General features: G+C 31.7%; 1 protein-coding gene across 1 annotated transcript; it reads left to right on the forward strand.

Annotated features, from left to right (window-relative positions):
- The first annotated feature begins 261 nt into the window (after positions 1-261).
- LOC105458286 (platelet glycoprotein Ib alpha chain) lies at positions 262-3,220 on the forward strand. Its single transcript, XM_011703464.1, has 4 exons — positions 262-512; positions 1,188-1,401; positions 2,377-2,607; positions 2,725-3,220. The coding sequence occupies exons 1-3, from the start codon at positions 450-452 to the stop codon at positions 2,601-2,603; spliced, it is 504 nt and encodes a 167-aa protein (XP_011701766.1). The 5' UTR covers positions 262-449; the 3' UTR covers positions 2,604-2,607; positions 2,725-3,220.
- The last annotated feature ends 15,283 nt before the right edge of the window (positions 3,221-18,503 follow it).

An 18,503-nucleotide genomic window follows, 5' to 3' on the forward strand; every position in this document is an offset into this window, starting at 1 on the left:
TTATTTCAATTTTTTATCAACATTCCAACATTACAATATAATTATCAAAAAATTATTATTAAAAATTTAGCTCTATTCTGTTTTTCATCAATTCTTTCTTTATTTAATTTTATGGCATTAAAAAGAAAATTTAAGAAATTTAAAAATGGGACATCTGTCATGATAAAGCATGTCATGCACTGTATTGTCTTTAGAATATCTAAATACATAAGATAAGGAACAAAATATGCAATCTGTGAAAAAAAATCCCACAAGGTGAATAATGTGTTGGTATACGACTTCGTCACGTTCGTATTTTTAAGAATATACAATTCTCATCTATATAAATGAGCAGAAAATTTACTTCAGACTATTATGGTTGCAGAGAGTGTGACAAAGTAATATCTATAATAATTAAAGTAAAACTTTCACAGTTATAATATAAGGCATAGAAAATAGCAAAGTACACAATGTTATATCCAAGTTATATATGGATTGGATTCTTTATTGTGTATGGCACAATCTTGGCAGAGGTAACGTAAATTTGTAATATTTTTAAAATCGGTAGGTATTATAAAAATATGTAAAAACAAATTGTAGACATATTTTTGTTAAATAACGTTTCCAAGAATAATTTATTTTAGTACAATGTTTTTTTATCATGTACTATAATACTACTATATATATGCTAGAAAATTAGAATAATAAAAATTAGATCAACGTAATTTCTATAATTATTCATGATGTGCATTATTTCCGTATTTTAGTTTATGACACACAAATTAGACTATTATATTCCATCGTTAATATAATGAAATATAAGGAATATATCTTGTTTATAGTAAATTTTTATAGTAAATTAGAGTTTTTATAGTAAATGTTTATAGTAAATTAGATACATATTTATGTATCTTCCAATAAATTAAATATATCAGTTCAAGCGAATAATTAGTTTAGATTTTCTAAACATAAATTTATAATAAAAAAACTTTGTATATAATTTAATGTATAAAATTAATAAATTTTAATTTATAATTAATGTATTTTAATAATAGAATTTAATTTATAAGGAAAAAAATGTCTATATAACAAATTATATATTATAAGGATATTATTTTCGTGAAGATTGGTGTATTTGAACATTAAAAATGAGAGGAGAGAGAGAGAGAGAGAGAATATTATTAATGAACAACATGTATGTTATTTAGAACGTTGTGCCTCATGACGGATTACACCATTATATTTCACGCATGACCGATACTTCACGAACTGGAAGGTTTGGCTTTTCGTTTCTAGATGGGCTACGTCAACAATTTTGTCAATCGTTTTGCACATCTGCAGATACCATGCCATATATCATAAATCTCTTGTGTGCTGCTAAATGTCCTGAATTGTATTTACCGCACAATACAACAATGAAAAGTGAGATAACATTGATATCATTTTAATAATTATAGGTTCAGGTATAATGAATGAAGAATATTAAAAATAATCAGTTAAAAAATCAATTCTAAAATATATCTGTTAACTATAATTGCTTATTTTATGCAAATATTAGAGATAATCGAACAACACTTCTTATATATTATATAATTTCCATTATAGTTGTCCACAATTTATTAGCTTTATATTAATTTACGCAATCATTGATTAATTTTTTTGTGTATATTATAGATGGGATTACAATTTAGAAAATAATAAAAAAATAATTATTAATCTAAGATAAGTTAATTCAATTCCTCAACATTTTAACTCTACACATATTATTATATATCTAATAATTATATCTACACGGAAAGAACGATTCTGTTAAAAGGTCTAAAAATTTTGCTAAATACAGATCTGAAAATAATTACTTGTTCAATTATCAAAATAATTTGAAAAGTTTAAAGTTATAAGCATTACTGTAAAACATTTTTATATTCTAGCAATCATTATAACTTTCCAACAAAATTGTCTTGACTATTGAACAAAAATTCTTTTCAGATCTAGATTCAGCAAAATTGTTCTTTCCGTGTAATAATTTTTGCGCTATGCGCTATATTTCATTGTCTGCGTGAGAACGGAAGTAATTATAAATTTTGTATATGTGTATGGCCATACATACATAATTAAATTTAAATTTTTTCATTTATAATTCATTGTTAATACAATGGTAAGAATAACAATTTATTCATAATATATAATCTAAAATTTTGTCATTTATTCGTATATAAAATTAAATACTTAACATGTGTTGATAAATCATTCGCTTAATAAAATACAGAGCAATCAAAATAGCGAATTTATGTAAAATAATTACTAATAGAATAGAACTTAAATATAGGTATATAATATTAATATAAAAAATAATTTTTTTGAGAAAAAAGCTTTGATTAATTCATTGATTATCCCTAGGTACAACAATGATAATCACAACACCATCTGCACCAACGAATACAACTATTACTACATCTAATCCAGCGTCTCCGTCCGGAGGAAGTGCGGGCCCAACGTCTCCGCCTGAAGGAAGTTCGAGCTCAACGTCTACTATATCTACTACAACTATTACAACTACTACTCCACCTACTACTCCTACCTCTACTACTCCACCTACTACTCCACCTACTACAGTAGTTCCTTGAAAAGGTATGGGTTCAGCGTCTCAATCTGTATAAGGTATATAAACCTAGCATCTCCGCCCGCACAAAGTGATTAATTAATGATTAATTAATAATTAATTGATTATTGCTAATCCTTAATCAGGTACAACATCTACAACACTAGCTTAGTCACCAACAAAATAGATGCTATTCCAGCTCAAATCTAATGCAGAATGCAGCACTACTTATACCAACAACAGCTACTATCTATAACATAAAATGTGTATAACTACTATTTAATCATCCGGACAAAGTCCAAGCGAATAGAGGCAGATTCGAAGATGTCAGTCCGGATGGAGATTAAATGAAAATTTTAGACCGTGAAAAACAAACTATCTATCACACCGCAGACTAAAAAAATTTGACAATAGGAATATAATAAAAAAATTCGATAACGTGAATATAGTAATAATATTAATAACAAATATTAATACAAGATTGTTAACGATAAATATGCAAATAAATGTAACAAATTCGAAGTTGAAAAAGTTCACTTTTCTCACAGAAAAGATATGATGCTAAATTGTTTTACACAATCTGATGGTATATATTCAATTTATCATATTATATTAAAAATGTCTACAATCTGGATAAAATAAAAAATTGCAATTATATGTATATTATCTGATTGTGATAAAGTCAGCTTGTTAATTAAAAATTAACAAATATTGCGACTAATAACTTTAAATAAATAATATAAGAATTCGATAAATTTTATAAGTCGGTTTATGCTTCATACAATAGATGTCATAATATATTCGAATCTGTAAATGTTACATTACGAGAAAGATTTCTTCTCTGCCTAGAATCGCTGTTATAGAACGTTGATAAAAACGATGCTGATTTTGCCAGCATTATCATTTCTAATATTTCTAGATAACATTTATTTTCTCGATCAAATTTAATGAAAATATATATATTATATCTTTTAAAATATTTATATTATAATACTTATACAAGCTTATTGTCAAAAGTTTTAATTAACAGCAACATAAAATAAACAATTATGTAAAAAAATTTAATTACACTAAATAAAATAACAAGCAATATTTTCATCTCTTTTAGTTTTTCTATTTTTTAATTCTTGCACTTCGATTTCTACAAACACAATAAATTCTTCGCAAGTATCATAAATATTTTTTAATATGTCGTAATATTCATTTCAATATGAATTTATTTAAAAATCACATCGTTCTTAGATTTTCAATGGAAAATTATCATAATATTTCTTAATAAATCTTATCACATAAATTATATATGTGAGCAATTATTCTCTTTTGTAGACTTAATTTGCACACATGTGGATTTACATAAAATTATTTATAAATTAAAAGTTATTTAACATTCTCATACCGAACTCTGAAATGAATGCGTGCCAACAGAAAGGGAAGAGCAAAACCCATCAATGTAGAAAATAAGACCTTGCTCTCGTTGTGAAAGTAATGTCGGGCACCCTATTACGAGAAGCTTACGTCCTCTCACTTTCTGCGTGCACATACAATGAACTGTTGGCGAATTATAACAAATGGGATTTAACACACTAAAGGCAAGCCGTAAAGACAAATCATAAAGACCTGCCAAGCCCTGTTAATGTTAGCTGTGATGCCTGTGATTAATGAGAACGCGCATTTTCTCATTTTCGTACCGAAGATGCAACTCGAAAATTTCTCTTCATTAACAGTTAAATCAGTTTTTTTCCGTTCAAAGTATTTTATTTAATGGAATATAATTTTATTCTAATTTAGGTTTTTAAGATTAGTTTGTTCTATATATCAATACTATATTAATTAAATGAATCGATGAGTAATCTATAAAGATATAATAATTATAATTTCTGATAATTTCTTATAACTTTTTAATAAATAATTATATATTATTAAATTATTATTATATATTAAAAATTATATAATTAATACATTAAAAATTATTTTGAAAAAGAAATGCTTATGTATATAAATAATGCGTCTATATAAATTGTCTTTTTTAAATAAAATTATTAAATTTAAAATGCAGTTTAACGTGAGCGATTTAAGAATTATTACAGACGCCAAAATGTCCTAAGCTTTGCAATTAATCAGTTCAAAGTGTGAGTCACTCTTAGAAACGAGCTCCTAACATGTGGAGCAACAAGCGTACCAGGATATAATAATGTAGGATGCAGACCTGTCTCGACTGGTGTGAATCACGACGGTCGGCATGTGAAAGAATACGAATACTGAGATACAATAAACGACGGTAATGTTCTCCTGATGTGGAGCAGGATATTGTTCAGAAGAATAAGATAATGTCAAAGGATACAATTGTGGCATATATTAGTAATAGTTACCGCAGCCTGTATGTGCTTGACGACAGGTTTCTAAATCAATCACGGCTTATCGTTTTTCATAATCAATATAGCAATCTTATTGTTTGTTTCATGTCTCACATATTTAATTAAACTCTAATTTGTGAGAGCACTCCTTGAAATAAACAGGAATAAGAAAGTAGTTTTTGGTCAATAAATCGTGATGATAGGAGAAATCTTTTCTCACGGTTTTTTCAGTAATAATTGTAAATTTTGCATAGATAAATTATGTGGGTATGTGTTATTACCCACATAAAGTTATGGGGATAATATTATACATATAAATTAGGAATATCATAAAAAGATGAAGAATGATACAGTAATTATTACGTAATGATACGGTAATTATTATTACGTTGTTAGTTCTTATTACAATTTGCTTTTCTTGTCTGTCTGATCTTCGAAATAATCGTAATAATCACAAATTTTAGAATAAAAGCAGTCTCCTAATAGATTTAAGTTATTCGCAACAGGACTTACTGGTTTGTAAATATCTGTTTCAATCGTTAAATCATTTTATTTACAGCTGTCTATTTATGATAATCAATGGTTTTGTATAAGTTTGGTCCGCGACAGCTTTAGTTATCGGCAACGTTTAAGTACAATCATAGAAGACGTACACGTTACGTTGAACCAAGATTTATAGCTCGTACGATTCCGTTTAGTCAATCGGAGCTCGACTATTCAGGTTGGATAAAAACCAGGTCAGAATACGCAAGAGCATGTGGACCAAATATCTCGTTTGCCCTATCTGGCTCGCGCTCGTTCTCCGTTTAGGCATCTCATAATCGCCGATCATTCTCAGTTCGCAACACGTGGTTTTGGAGATTTACTTAAGACGAGCGGTCCACTTAGATTCTTATCGATCAACAAGCGGATAAGTATGTTTTGTTTCCTCTTATCCGACAGGGAACGTGCGAGAGAAAGCTTCAATGAGGAATCGCACGTGAAAGTGTTCGCGGTACGATCTGAAGGTATTGGCTGACTCTGCAGAATTTCGTGAATGTGTTATACAATGCGAATGAAATAGTTGGACTGCGCGTAAAATCGTCATATTATCCGATAGAAAGAAGGAAACCATTTCGTTGTTAGTTGATCGTATTTAACATGAAAATATCGAAAATTAAAGAAACTCTTATAATTATAATTACTTTTAAAATTGCTATTGTTATATATAATTAATTGTTATATATAATTTTATTTTTATTACTCGGAAGCACAAGATTCGGAAATTAAAAAATAAAAATTCAAAATATCTAAAATATACATATATTACAATTTTTAAGTAGACTATTATGAATATATATAACTTAACAAAAATATTTCTTTTAAATAAATTTTGTAAAATAAAAGCATCATTTTCAATTATAAACTTATCTACTTATAACTTTCATTTTTTAAACTTAATGGTAGAAATTCGGTCGAAGTAATTGTGCTATTATCAAAAATAATATTTTCAACACTTCTAAATAAAAATTATGTATATGTTTGACTAAAAGGCATCGCAATGCCTTATATAGACAATATTCAAAATACGTTATATTATCGCACGTGGATTAAAATGATATTGTCTAGAAATCAATGATACTATTATTAGCGCATATTAGAACTATTAATAATAATAATTGGAGCATGCTTCAACTGCGAGATCGAGAGTGAAGGAAAGAGGGAAGAAGAATCAGTTCGCTCCGGTCTGAACTAGATTAATTCGCGTGTCTACGACCTCCACACAGACACACGCACGAGTTCTATTCACCTGCACCTGGGTGTTATAGAAAACACGATTCTCTCGTAGAAGCGGGATCGCGCATAGGTAACATCAAGATCCAAGATTGCGCAGAGCGCGTGCGACGATGTACGGAGCGAAAGTCGATCCTTGCACGCGAATCAGAATACTCTGTTCTCGACGCGGCGCTCGATCAGGGTCGGTCAGTCGACATGCTTGTCGATCGTAAAGAGACTACGATCGGAAAGACTTAGATCGCGCGGAATTAATGAGAATGCGGGACACCACAGAACGAGCCGTTCTCCGTAATAACGCGACTGCGGGATTACGAATGCGTATGCAACTGATCGTGGTTCGATTCATCGTAAAATTCATCATCGAGGAACATCGACATCTCAAGCTTCACCGTCTAAGTCACGTTGCGAAATAAACAGATTGATATACTCTACAAGTATTGCCCACCTCTTTCTGCGATATAACGACACACGATTTAATTATGCTACGTAATTAATCAGTTACGTAATAGCCAGCTGTGATCCATTTTTAGTCTCGAACGGGAGACAAATTTTTTTTATATTAATCTGTGTTGAGTAATATAATTATGGTTAAATGGTTTGTATGCACGATATTATACTTTAATCGCAAACACGCGATCGTAATTATATACACCTTCGGATCTTCGTTCCCATGAAACTGATCCTCGAAATTCTATTTCGATAATATTCAATATTTTATGTAATAAGAGAAGCGCGTCTTACGTATAAATCTCACGCACTTCTTTAATTCGCCGATTCATAAGAAAAGGAAGAGTGAATATTGTAAGGGGACTCACATGTCAGCCATATGTTTCAATTCATAAGCCGATATCAGAGGGATACCAAGCATTTCTTCCTGTATCTTAGTTCCCATAGCTGCTGCGAGAGAAACGTTGGGAAATAATTGATGTAGTAGCGGTTGTAAGACGAGCGTATCAGATTAGATTGTGTAGAATTAACGGGGAGCGGCATAACTCGCCGTTCGCTCGCGACGAAAAAGAAAGCAATAAGAAAGATGTGCAATTTATTTATAAGAATGCGTGCGCCATTTCGCTAGCCTCCTGTCCCAAAGTCCTAGTTGCTTACTTCCATCGCGAGTATTTCGACTAATTGTTATTTATATTTAATGAAAAACGGCTCATTTCTATCCAACAGGCCCTGCATTTAACGCGCCGATCGAAACTTCTGGTTTCCAGTTAATCCCGCCGCAGCTTTGATTTGATTTCCTTTCATCGCGCACGGAATGCCAAGACACATTCCGTACGGTGGCATTCGCAATGTAACTCATACATAATATTACGTAACATGGTGCCGTGTGACTTGTCTAATAATGTTGTATGCCCTGGTCACACATCTCGTAAACATATGTTACATAAAATCGGTTTCACGGACGAATTCGTGAGAATTAAACCGTTCATGTAATCCCAACTATTTAGGCACCTGCATTTACATATGTATCGCGATATTCGCAGCTAAATTAATTAGAAAACGCGGGAAACATCGATAAAAAGTATTCATAAATTTTTTACGTTTATGAAACAATTTAATAATTAAACGTTAATGTACGGAAATACTTTTGTCCTCCCTTTGTCCTCCCGCAAACTGTATTTATCGAGAGTAAAATCAGTGAAAGTAAAATATTACCGTATTAGTTTCGTGATTTTTATAGACGTAACGATAGATTGTAATAGTAGAATAGATATCATATTGCTACTCTTTTCGTATCGCGAGTATCGTGTGCTCATAGGGGAAACTCCTTCGCCTTTTTTTTCCCATTGTGCCTTCCTTTACGTTTCACCGTGAAACGTTTCACTTTTCCGCGTCTGCATACTTTCGTTTATCTATAGCTTTTGTTCTTATTTGCATACGTTAGAATAAGTTATTGCTCTCGTGTACGCAAGAGAGTAGGCGCTGTAGGCGGCATTCCACTTTTCCAAGCATCGTTGCATTATACTCTCCGCCTTGCATGAGATTTACATAACTGTAATAAATGCACCGCTGTCTCTAAGAAGGGTTAATGTATTTAATTATCTAACATCGCGGATTGCGTTTGAGAGTGCGTAACTGAGATGGACTTTCAGAGGCTGTTTGCTTCGACGTTTCTTATGCGAGGAGCGCGCGAATGATAATTGCGTTAAATTTGCATTTTGTTTTATCTTTCCTTTTCCGGCAATAGTTAAGTATCGTAAGCCCGTGCAATATAATTAAGATTAAGAGGTTTGATTTAGTAGCTAAATGTTTTTTTTCCATAAAAATGACTTGTCAATTTTAAAACGTTTAATCATTATTTTAAGAGCATTAAACATATTATTAAAAACAAAAAATAATAATGCCTAAGTTAGTCAACATGTCAGAAAAAAAGTATTAAGAATGATATTAAAATAATACAAGAATTTATTTTTCTTACATTAAAAATATTAAACTGACTTTTTCATTAAATATTTTATTTTTATTAAATCGTTCATTTCAATATTATGATCAATATATCCTGGTATTACCAGGATTTATCATCAAAGAGACTGAAAAAAATTAAGGTTTTAACGTACAACTGGTTTTCTTACATGAAATTATGTGTATAGCCATATATTTTGCTGGCATATTTAATACTAACATTTTTATGAAGTACAGAAATGTAAGAAATGGCGACAATAAGATATTAAATTACTTTTACGGCTGAATCCTTGCTTCGTTATGCTTCCATTCCCTTCGTGACCGTAGAAAATTATAAGGAAATACTTCTTTCGGTAATTGTTACTTTCTTTATAGTTATTTCACTGAGGCAGAGGTTATATTTGCAAGATTTTGCAAAGAGAGATCATAATTATAATTATATAAAGAGTAAAAATATCATTTAAGAAAATCCTCTCAATATATATTAATCATTTTTTCTTGTTCTTTCAAACGATATTTTCTCAACATGAAAATGTATTACTAATAAACTGTGCAGAATTAAATGATTATATAATTAAATGATTAAATAATTATACAAAATATACTAAATAAATTATATATTTTAATAATATATAACGTTGTATTATTGTTATTAAAATTTTAAAGAGTAAATAATTCAGTAATTTTAATTTAAATTTCGTGAACTTAAGAATATACTTTCTAAAAATTATGTACGTTTTTTACTGCCGTATTGCAATGATGCACTTAATAATGTGCTAAATAACGTGTCTTTTATAACGGCTATTAAAGCACTCGGTAATAAATTAAAAGCAGCAAAAAGATGAGGTGCCGCAAGATCATAGCGCATAACATCGCGAGATCCTAACGATTCGCAATCACGATTGCGTCTGAATTTGCAATGGATCCGGCTTTGGAGGAGAAACACGCAGAATCCGGAGTCACGAAAACAAGGCAAGAGATCTCATGGAAGGGGGAGAATTATTATTGGAGTTGCAATCGCGGGGAATGCCAAGGTTTTCACCCTCTCCGCACTTACTCCGCCCCCGGGTACGCACGTTTCTTCTTCTCCATGACATCGTGGATCCCCGTGGGCCATTCGGCACGCAGGTGATCGAATTTCGATGTTGTAACGATGCGATTTTGCAACAGGTAGGCGTATTTCATGTAAAAATAACGGACGCATATTATATATGACAGAGTCTTTTCTACACGACTGACATGTCTCAATGAAAATGCTATACATTAGCATTTTTATGTCATTGACGTATACTGTTAAATCTATATTGTCAAATTTAATTTTAGTTAAGTCGCCACTGCTCCTACTTAATAAATAGTTATTTTTAACTAAAATAATGGAGTTAAATAATTTAAAACAGTTCAAATTTAACCCAAATTCAGATTAAATTTCATTGTTTTATTTAAAAATAACCATATTGTTTTAGTTAAAAATAACTATTTATTAAGTAGGAACAGTGACGACTTAAATAAAATTTAATTTGACACTATAGATTTAACAGTGTAAACTTAATAAACCTGAAGTAATTTGTAACTCGCAAAATAATTTGTAATTTACAGAAAAAAGACACACGTCAAATATATACTCTCCAAGTCTCTAGAATATCTAAGTTAAATTTACATTTCTCTGAAAATCTTCTTTAAAAATTTCCTTATGAACAAGACAGACAAAGGAGTTTTTCATGATTTAATAGTGTTTTACACACAGAGAGTAAAAAAATTATGGCTTAGAAAATATTCCAATATTGCAGACTCATATTTTCTTATTAGATTAAAATAATTTTGTGTAAGATGTACACGAATTATATCATTAAATATTTTGTAACTTCTTCTGTTATTTATTTTTAGAGATCATGTCACATCCCCACGATTGCGACTATTTATCTCGGATAAAAAAAATTAGATTCACGTTGAATTGCATTATTATTTTATTATTAGTCTTTTAATATAATAACCTATTACATGCCGGCTTAAAATTGACGCAGGACGCTCCCGTTGCACGCGATGGCTGTCATTTGGATAGCATAGTCGTCGGAATTAATTTGAGCGGATGAGAGAGCTCCGAGAGAGCGGGCGAATTTCATCGTAAATTAAATCCGTCACTTTTTGTCAAGCGGCATCGTCTTATATTTGCGATAACATCTTAATTGCTCTCCCGCATCTTCTGTAATTGTGGCGCGGTTTAATGACCAATAAGCACCGTGGCTTATAACACGTGCGAATGCGTAACGCTTTTATATTAAAATATTTGCTGACACGTTTGCAATACAACTTCACGGACATGCGAATACCATAAAGTTTTCTTTGATGTATTATGTCATCGAGCGTGTATATGACGTCAATTCTCATTATAAATTGGTCGCGTCCGTTTAAAGCCCGCGCGCGCGCGAACATCTATTTATTATTATTCAATTCAATTGAAGGTAAGTTTTGCGAAACGATATATGCGTCTCGAAGATATAATGCCTGGATAATAAATGACAGATATGTCGACGACGTCAGTCCCTTGACGGTTATCAGATCAGAGATATCGATACTGCAAGATCAAAAGTATTTAGCGCGTGTCTTAAAACTTTCTCTCACATCTACATGAAAGTAGGACTCGTATAATCACTTATATCATATTATTACCTATTATATCCACGTTTACGGCATCGAATGTATCCGTTTCAGAATGATACGTATTGTAAACGGGCTAAACGCGCTAAATACATGTACATGCGGTGCTCACTCGTGCGTAAGATTCGTTACATGCACCTACGCGCGCACGAGCGCTTATTTATTTATGTAAGTACGTGGCCCGGTTCTCCACTGTTATAATTAGAATATCCGTTAACACAGACTCGTGCGCCGAGTTTTTAATCATTTATTATTAAGACTTGAAGCTATTAACGCCACCATAAGTAAAACTGATATATTTAGTTTAGTTTATGCGTGCTAATTTATCTTTTTAATCTGGTAACCAATATTTGCATATACTAATATATCATATTTCTAATATAAACGTGTACAAATGAGTGAAAATAAGGAATTCGTGAAAGATGATATTTGGAAGTTTATTCTAAGAAATACGTACGCGTAATATGCAATAGCGTATTTTAAAAAAATTATATCTTTATAAATTTATAATTTTCTAGTTTATGTGTGTATAAGTTTGTGTATAATAAACTTATAAATATTTATAAATTATTTATTTAAAAAAAGCTTTGAAAAGCTTTATACAGAACTATTTTTATTCTATATAAAATTCTATATAAAGTATTTTCTATCGTGCCGATTTTTCTTGTTTTTAAATAAACTTTTCATTCACATTAATAAAATAAAAAAGTAAACTGACAAATGTGTCTTCGAAATGTAGATTTAGTACGTTTCATTTTGTTTTGTCCCATCGACGAAAGCAATAATATTTGAAAATTAAATTTCGATTAGCCTCAAGTGTGATATTTTGATATCGCTTTTATCAATCTGCCACTTCGACCATTGTGCACGCTTGCGTTATATCATTGTCCCGGATTCAAGTGTTCTCACCACCAAGCATGTTACCGTTCACGCAAACGTACGCAACGATAATGCGGACACCGGTCAAACCTGTTTGAAAAAAAAAATCTCGGGGGGGAATTTCCGGCGCCGCCTTGACTGGCACCAAGGATATACATTTCGCCAGTAAGTTGGCCCACTGTCGAAAGACGAATTACACGTGATTAAGTTCGACGGGTTTGGGAAAAAGATGACGCGATACACGATGGCCGAGCATGATATCTTGTAATGGGCCCAAGTAAGAATAAATATCCTCAAGCCTAAACTAAAATGTTGGAAAAATATTTTAAAATAATTTCTCTCGTTAAGAAATAATTTGCATCCATAAATCTTCTGTTTTCTTATGGTAATATTTTTTATGATATAATATTTATTAAGATCAAGCAATAATTAAGTTATTATAAGGTATCATAAAGATTTAATTTTAATATTAAGTCGTAAATAATGGTTAAAAAAAATACTTATCTCCTTTCTTATATTATATTTTGCAGATCATTTAAAATTTATGCTAAATTATAAAAAATATTGTACCTTTAGATATTTACTCAATTGCAGCAAAATACTTTTTTCTTCTTAAGATAACGAACCTCGTACAAATTGACGCAATGTATTCGTCTTAACTAAACTTTCGAGAGATTGGAGACTTGTACTTTTCAAATAAACATTTTATATAATGTTTTGTTAGTTTTTATTCGTTTTTACTTTTTTTTATCTCCACAAGAAAAACGAACTTCGTGCGTGCAGACTACATGCATATATATGCGTATAGCGAAACTTTCGACTCCCTCGTTTCGAATCAATTGATCAAATCAGCGAAATATGGCCTCAAGCGGCAATAACATTACTCAATGATGGATAATTTATCATTCGATGGTTCTCTTTGACGTGAGGATCGTTTAAGGTAGTGCCGTTTGTAACAGCCCTCTTTGTTGCACAAATTTTCTGCTTCGTTCTACTAGGCATTGTACGTTTGTATAAATAATCGTTCCAACAATATAAATAATCATTTCACTTCTCTCATCGCCTCATATAGTAGATTTTTGCGGATGAATACACTCAGATAATTCGTAGCGGTGCATCGGTGTAGTCAATGATCTGAATTCGTAATGTGAGTGGCGCTGCTATTCCAATGGAACAATATCTCACAATCAATAATGAAAGGAAAGCTTTTTTTATTTCTTTTGTATCCTTTTATTCATTTGCGATAGTCTCTTCACAAATCACACTGTCTATCAATCAGGAAATCAATTTTCAAAAAGAGCATATTACTTAATAAATATTTGATCTTTTGCACGTTCTTGTAAGAACATAATGTTACGCAAACTTTTTTATTCCTATTTCTTTTAATTATTACATAATTATTGGTTCATTTTACAAATTTATTCAAAGAAAAATGTTTCCTAATTGTTATAGATTAAAATTGTGTAACAATTAATATTTATATATTTATATAGACTTTTTAATCCATTATAATACTTGATAATAACAAGCATTTTAAGATTATTAAAAATCTAATTAAATATATTTTGTCCTTTATATTTCCAAAAATATTGTAAAATATTTAAAATATAGTTCCATTAATGGTAAAAGTGACACAAGTAAAATATTAGTATTTTTGAAATAATAGAAAGAAATCGAGCCTAAAGACTTTAGGTTCAATTTCCTCTTTCATTATCTTCAAAATTATAATTTTTTTACTTATGTCATTTTTTGTTAACAGAGCGATATGTATAAAAAAATAAAAAAATAAATATTCGGTATATGAAAAACTACGAGGGAGTGGTCGTCAGAGAAATATCCAATCAGGATTTACCTGTTACGTCATTACGTAAAGCATTACAAGCTCGAACTGCTTTTTCGACGGAATAAAGCAATACAGCTTCAATGACGAAGACATGAAAGTGCGATAACCCATTACGAAATGATGAGTGACGTCGAGTTCAACGAAGGCAGACCGCGTCTCATTCATGTGCCATCAGGATCGGTAACGATTCCTTATTACCCGCGTACGAAACCGTAAAAACGTTCGGCCAGAAAATTGCCAATACCGGCCAGAAGAACGCCTGACGTTCGTGCGGTGTATCTAAAGTTGCTGTAACACAACGGAGAGTTGCATCGTGTGTTCAGGGCAATTTCGTTTCGCCTGTGAGGAATCACGAGTGGCGCTCCGCGCGATCAATGTAGAAATAAGCGCGATTATGTGCAACGATAGTAATAAAACATCCTGTCCGTGATGTGTTTCTTCGCACGATCTTCGGGAATATTGTAATACCGATTTAACGTAGCCGCATATCCGTTGTTCCTTCGCGAACCCGCGAGACAAAATTATGCAAGGGTCAATCTTGAATTAACCGAAACTTATATACTTTAATGTATATACCATTTTTTATACATTTTTTATAACTTTAGCAAAATCTGTCACTTGAAGTTAGCCATACGAAAAATTATATCATATTCTTCCCAATAATTATTGTTTAATTTATTATTAATTCAATTGTAAATTCGCGTAATAAACTCTTCTCTTACGAGTTTGGAGACACTTGAACTCGTGCAAAATAACACGTGGCATGAAATCTAAAATATTAGCTTCGCAGTACGTGTGATTGCCCATTCAATGACCTCGTGACATCTGAAATTGTTCGTCTGCTTTCCAACGTAACGGAGAAAGTATTTTCTTTTTGATTGCCCTCAGAGAAGGTCGCAGTTACATATATTTCAAGTAAATTCAAGTGATCCCAAATATTTTTTCTCTCTAATTTTTGTCACTGTGTAAGAAATGTATGCACGTCATTATGAGAACAACCGTAACAATTTTTTTTATCTGCCGACACAGACTCTATCGCTTACACATCGATCAATTTCTTGAGAAACCTTCTTAGGAAGATACATCTTAATATTACATAAGAGATATGCATCACGATATTACGTAAGAGGTATACATTACGATATCATATAAGTATATTTATATCATCTTTACAATTCGTCAATTTTACTAACATACTTTTTCGTTCGCTTTTTTTTTAATGTAAAAATCCCTCAGATTGCGAGATCAAATAAATGTTGTACAACGGCTTTTTAATAGAATTCAGAACATGGCGATTCATTGCCGGCGCGTTGTACTCTGCTACATTGTACGCAATTACACAGGTATTATACGTATGTATACATATCTTGCAAATTTCGAAATTAAAGGCCGAAATCAATATGACGTTCGCGAGGAAGGAAAGGCGAGGCCACCCGAGAATACCTCGTCACCCTGTGATCATGCAAATTCCCGCGCACGTCGGGCGTTTAATAAAGTGTGGCTTTCTGTCATTTAAAATTACCGACCACACGCGCAACATCTCAATCGAAAAATGCACACGTCAAGTATCCGAATTTCTTTGTTGATGTGATGCGGATCAACCTTGTTCTCATATTGTAATCGTCGAAAAGGATAGCGGAGCAAGGAGTATAAGCTTCTCTTGGTTCACAAAAAGAATGAGAAAGAATGAGAAAGAAATTCGTTGTAAAAGACGTAACACTTTAAAGTCACTGACGCAACATGCGCGGAATGTGCACTAAATACTCCGTTTTTATTTTAATGCCTCGTGGCAATATTCAGATTCTCGTTGGAATAATCAGATCAGTCGTAAAATATATGCATGAGTTTAAGTAAAGCGTCAAATAAAAAAAGATTTAGTTTTTTTACGTTTAATTAGTTTAAAGTTAAGCAATTATTTTATTTTTAGTTTTTATATTTGTATATTTGTATTTCGGGTCTTTTTTTAATTCGTGCAAGGAAAGAAATCGAATGCATCTCTCGGATGTTAAGCGATCGAAATAGAGTCTTTAATATATTCCTAAAAACGCATGCAAATTGCACGACTTATGCACGACTTGCAATGATTAAGCTCGTTTTTTGTATCCTTGAATCGCGCGATTTTGTCATCAGATCCTTCTTACTCTATTTCCCGTGGCTATTGAAGCGTGTTTACCGACGAATCTGACATTTTCGGTCCCGGTGCTTATCGACAAAAATCGCCAGCGCCAAGTTACGTAAAAACAAGTCTGTCGAACTAAAGGCGGCATGTCAAACTTTACGTCTCGTTCCATATCCATACATTATTCGCGCGCGCGCGAGGGGAGTCAACGTACCGTAAATTCTTTCTCTCTCAAAAGGTGTCCAATCGGTCGCGGCTCTCGCTTATTAGCCGCGGGAACGCCGCAAGTTGCGCCAATCATTTAATTGTTCTCTTCATCCCGTTAAAGGAGCGTATAAATCTGCTAGTGGCGCGCTTGTGAGATTTCGTCGCGTGAGTAGGCTTGCTTATTAAGTATGCCCGCGTCCGTTTTTCTATCCATGAGACCTCTCAACCTTACAGTTAGTAACGCGGCAATTACAGATTAGGTTTTTTCATCCAGGTAATCACACGCGAAGTACATATTTATCAGACCGGCTGAATTGAATAATCGTGAAATTGGTATGCAATAATTAGAAAATTATCGCGTACGAGAGACAAAAAATTGCGAAGAAAGAGATTTTTAAATGAGATTTCCGACAACAGTTTTTCTTTTATATATATTACAAAATGTTGAATTGTCAATTGAGACTAAATACCTAGTAATTTAAAAAATTAAAACTTAAGTATTACGTAAAGTTGCAATCAGATTGAGCAATTTTAACATTTTTTTAAAGAGAATGTCTCTTTCTAAAAATTGTTTATTACATTCAATCTCTTTTTTATAAACGTTTATTTATTCACGTTTTTTCTTGTGCACATATAATATGTGCAATCGAAAGGACACTAGTTAACGTTCTAGTTGAATTATTTATTCGCGAGATTGCAGAAACGATATTAAACGGATCAGGAAAAGGAAACTGGAGCTACCCGTTCGATTTTCTCGTGCACTATTAAGACAATTCAATTCTTATCGATTCGAGACTCAATTATATATGATTGAGCCCATGTACGATTTATCGTGCAAGCTTAATTGACCAGTTTTGCGCTACGGTATAGGGTGTCCATTTTAAAATGAATCTTTTCACTTCATTTATTATGCTATTACTAAACCAAGTAAATGACAGGAGAATAAATTTAATGATAGTTTATTACAACCCGGAAACGCAATTATTTTTTAACTTGTTCACAGTTTTAAGTGGAAGGATTTCATAACACAAGCTGTAAATTGATCGTAATGTATTAATTTCAATATTTTTTTCACAAAGAAGGATGTATTTATAGCCATACATACACGGAGCCTCTTTATTATAGAAAGAAGGTAGATATGTCGCTCCAGGCGATACGTTCTAAACATCTCTCTTTCGTAAGTACTATCGTCCCGGAATGTGCTCCATATACGATGGCAAAACTTTCAGCCATGAAAAGAAAAGTGAAAGGTGGATAAAAAACAGATCGAACATATTTTGTAAAACAGAGAACGTAACATAAAGGAATAGATAATAATAAATATTAAGTCTTCCGAATAATTTTACGTTTGTCATTTATATTATTTAACATTAAATTGGAGTACTCCTCAATTGAATGTCCTAAAATTTTTATTTTGTATATATTGTAACTTACTAATCTAAATAATTCAAAAAAAACAAAGAGCGAAAGCTGACAATTGCAACAAATAATCATATATAGTTTTAAACGTGATGTAACTAATGACAAAAATTTAATTTTCAATATAAAAATAAGAGTAAATATAGAGAATCATGTTTTAATAATAATTTTTTATTCGTAAGTTGTTTATACTTTCTTATAATCAACGTTTCCAAGTGTACTTTATAGATCGATTGATTGGATTCGCCTTTCGATATTTCGACA

The sequence above is a fragment of the Wasmannia auropunctata genome, unplaced genomic scaffold (assembly GCF_000956235.1).
Source record: "Wasmannia auropunctata unplaced genomic scaffold, wasmannia.A_1.0 LD336101.1, whole genome shotgun sequence".
Lineage (NCBI taxonomy): Eukaryota > Metazoa > Arthropoda > Insecta > Hymenoptera > Formicidae > Wasmannia > Wasmannia auropunctata.

Coding starts and splice junctions, on each gene's coding strand:
- LOC105458286 (XM_011703464.1), top strand. CDS start 450: ATGTTATATCCAAGTTATATATGGATTGGATTCTTTATTGTGTATGGC. Junction 513..1,187: donor ATGGCACAATCTTGGCAGAG/GTAACGTAAATT, acceptor TATGTTATTTAG/AACGTTGTGCCTCATGACGG. Junction 1,402..2,376: donor GCACAATACAACAATGAAAA/GTGAGATAACAT, acceptor GATTATCCCTAG/GTACAACAATGATAATCACA.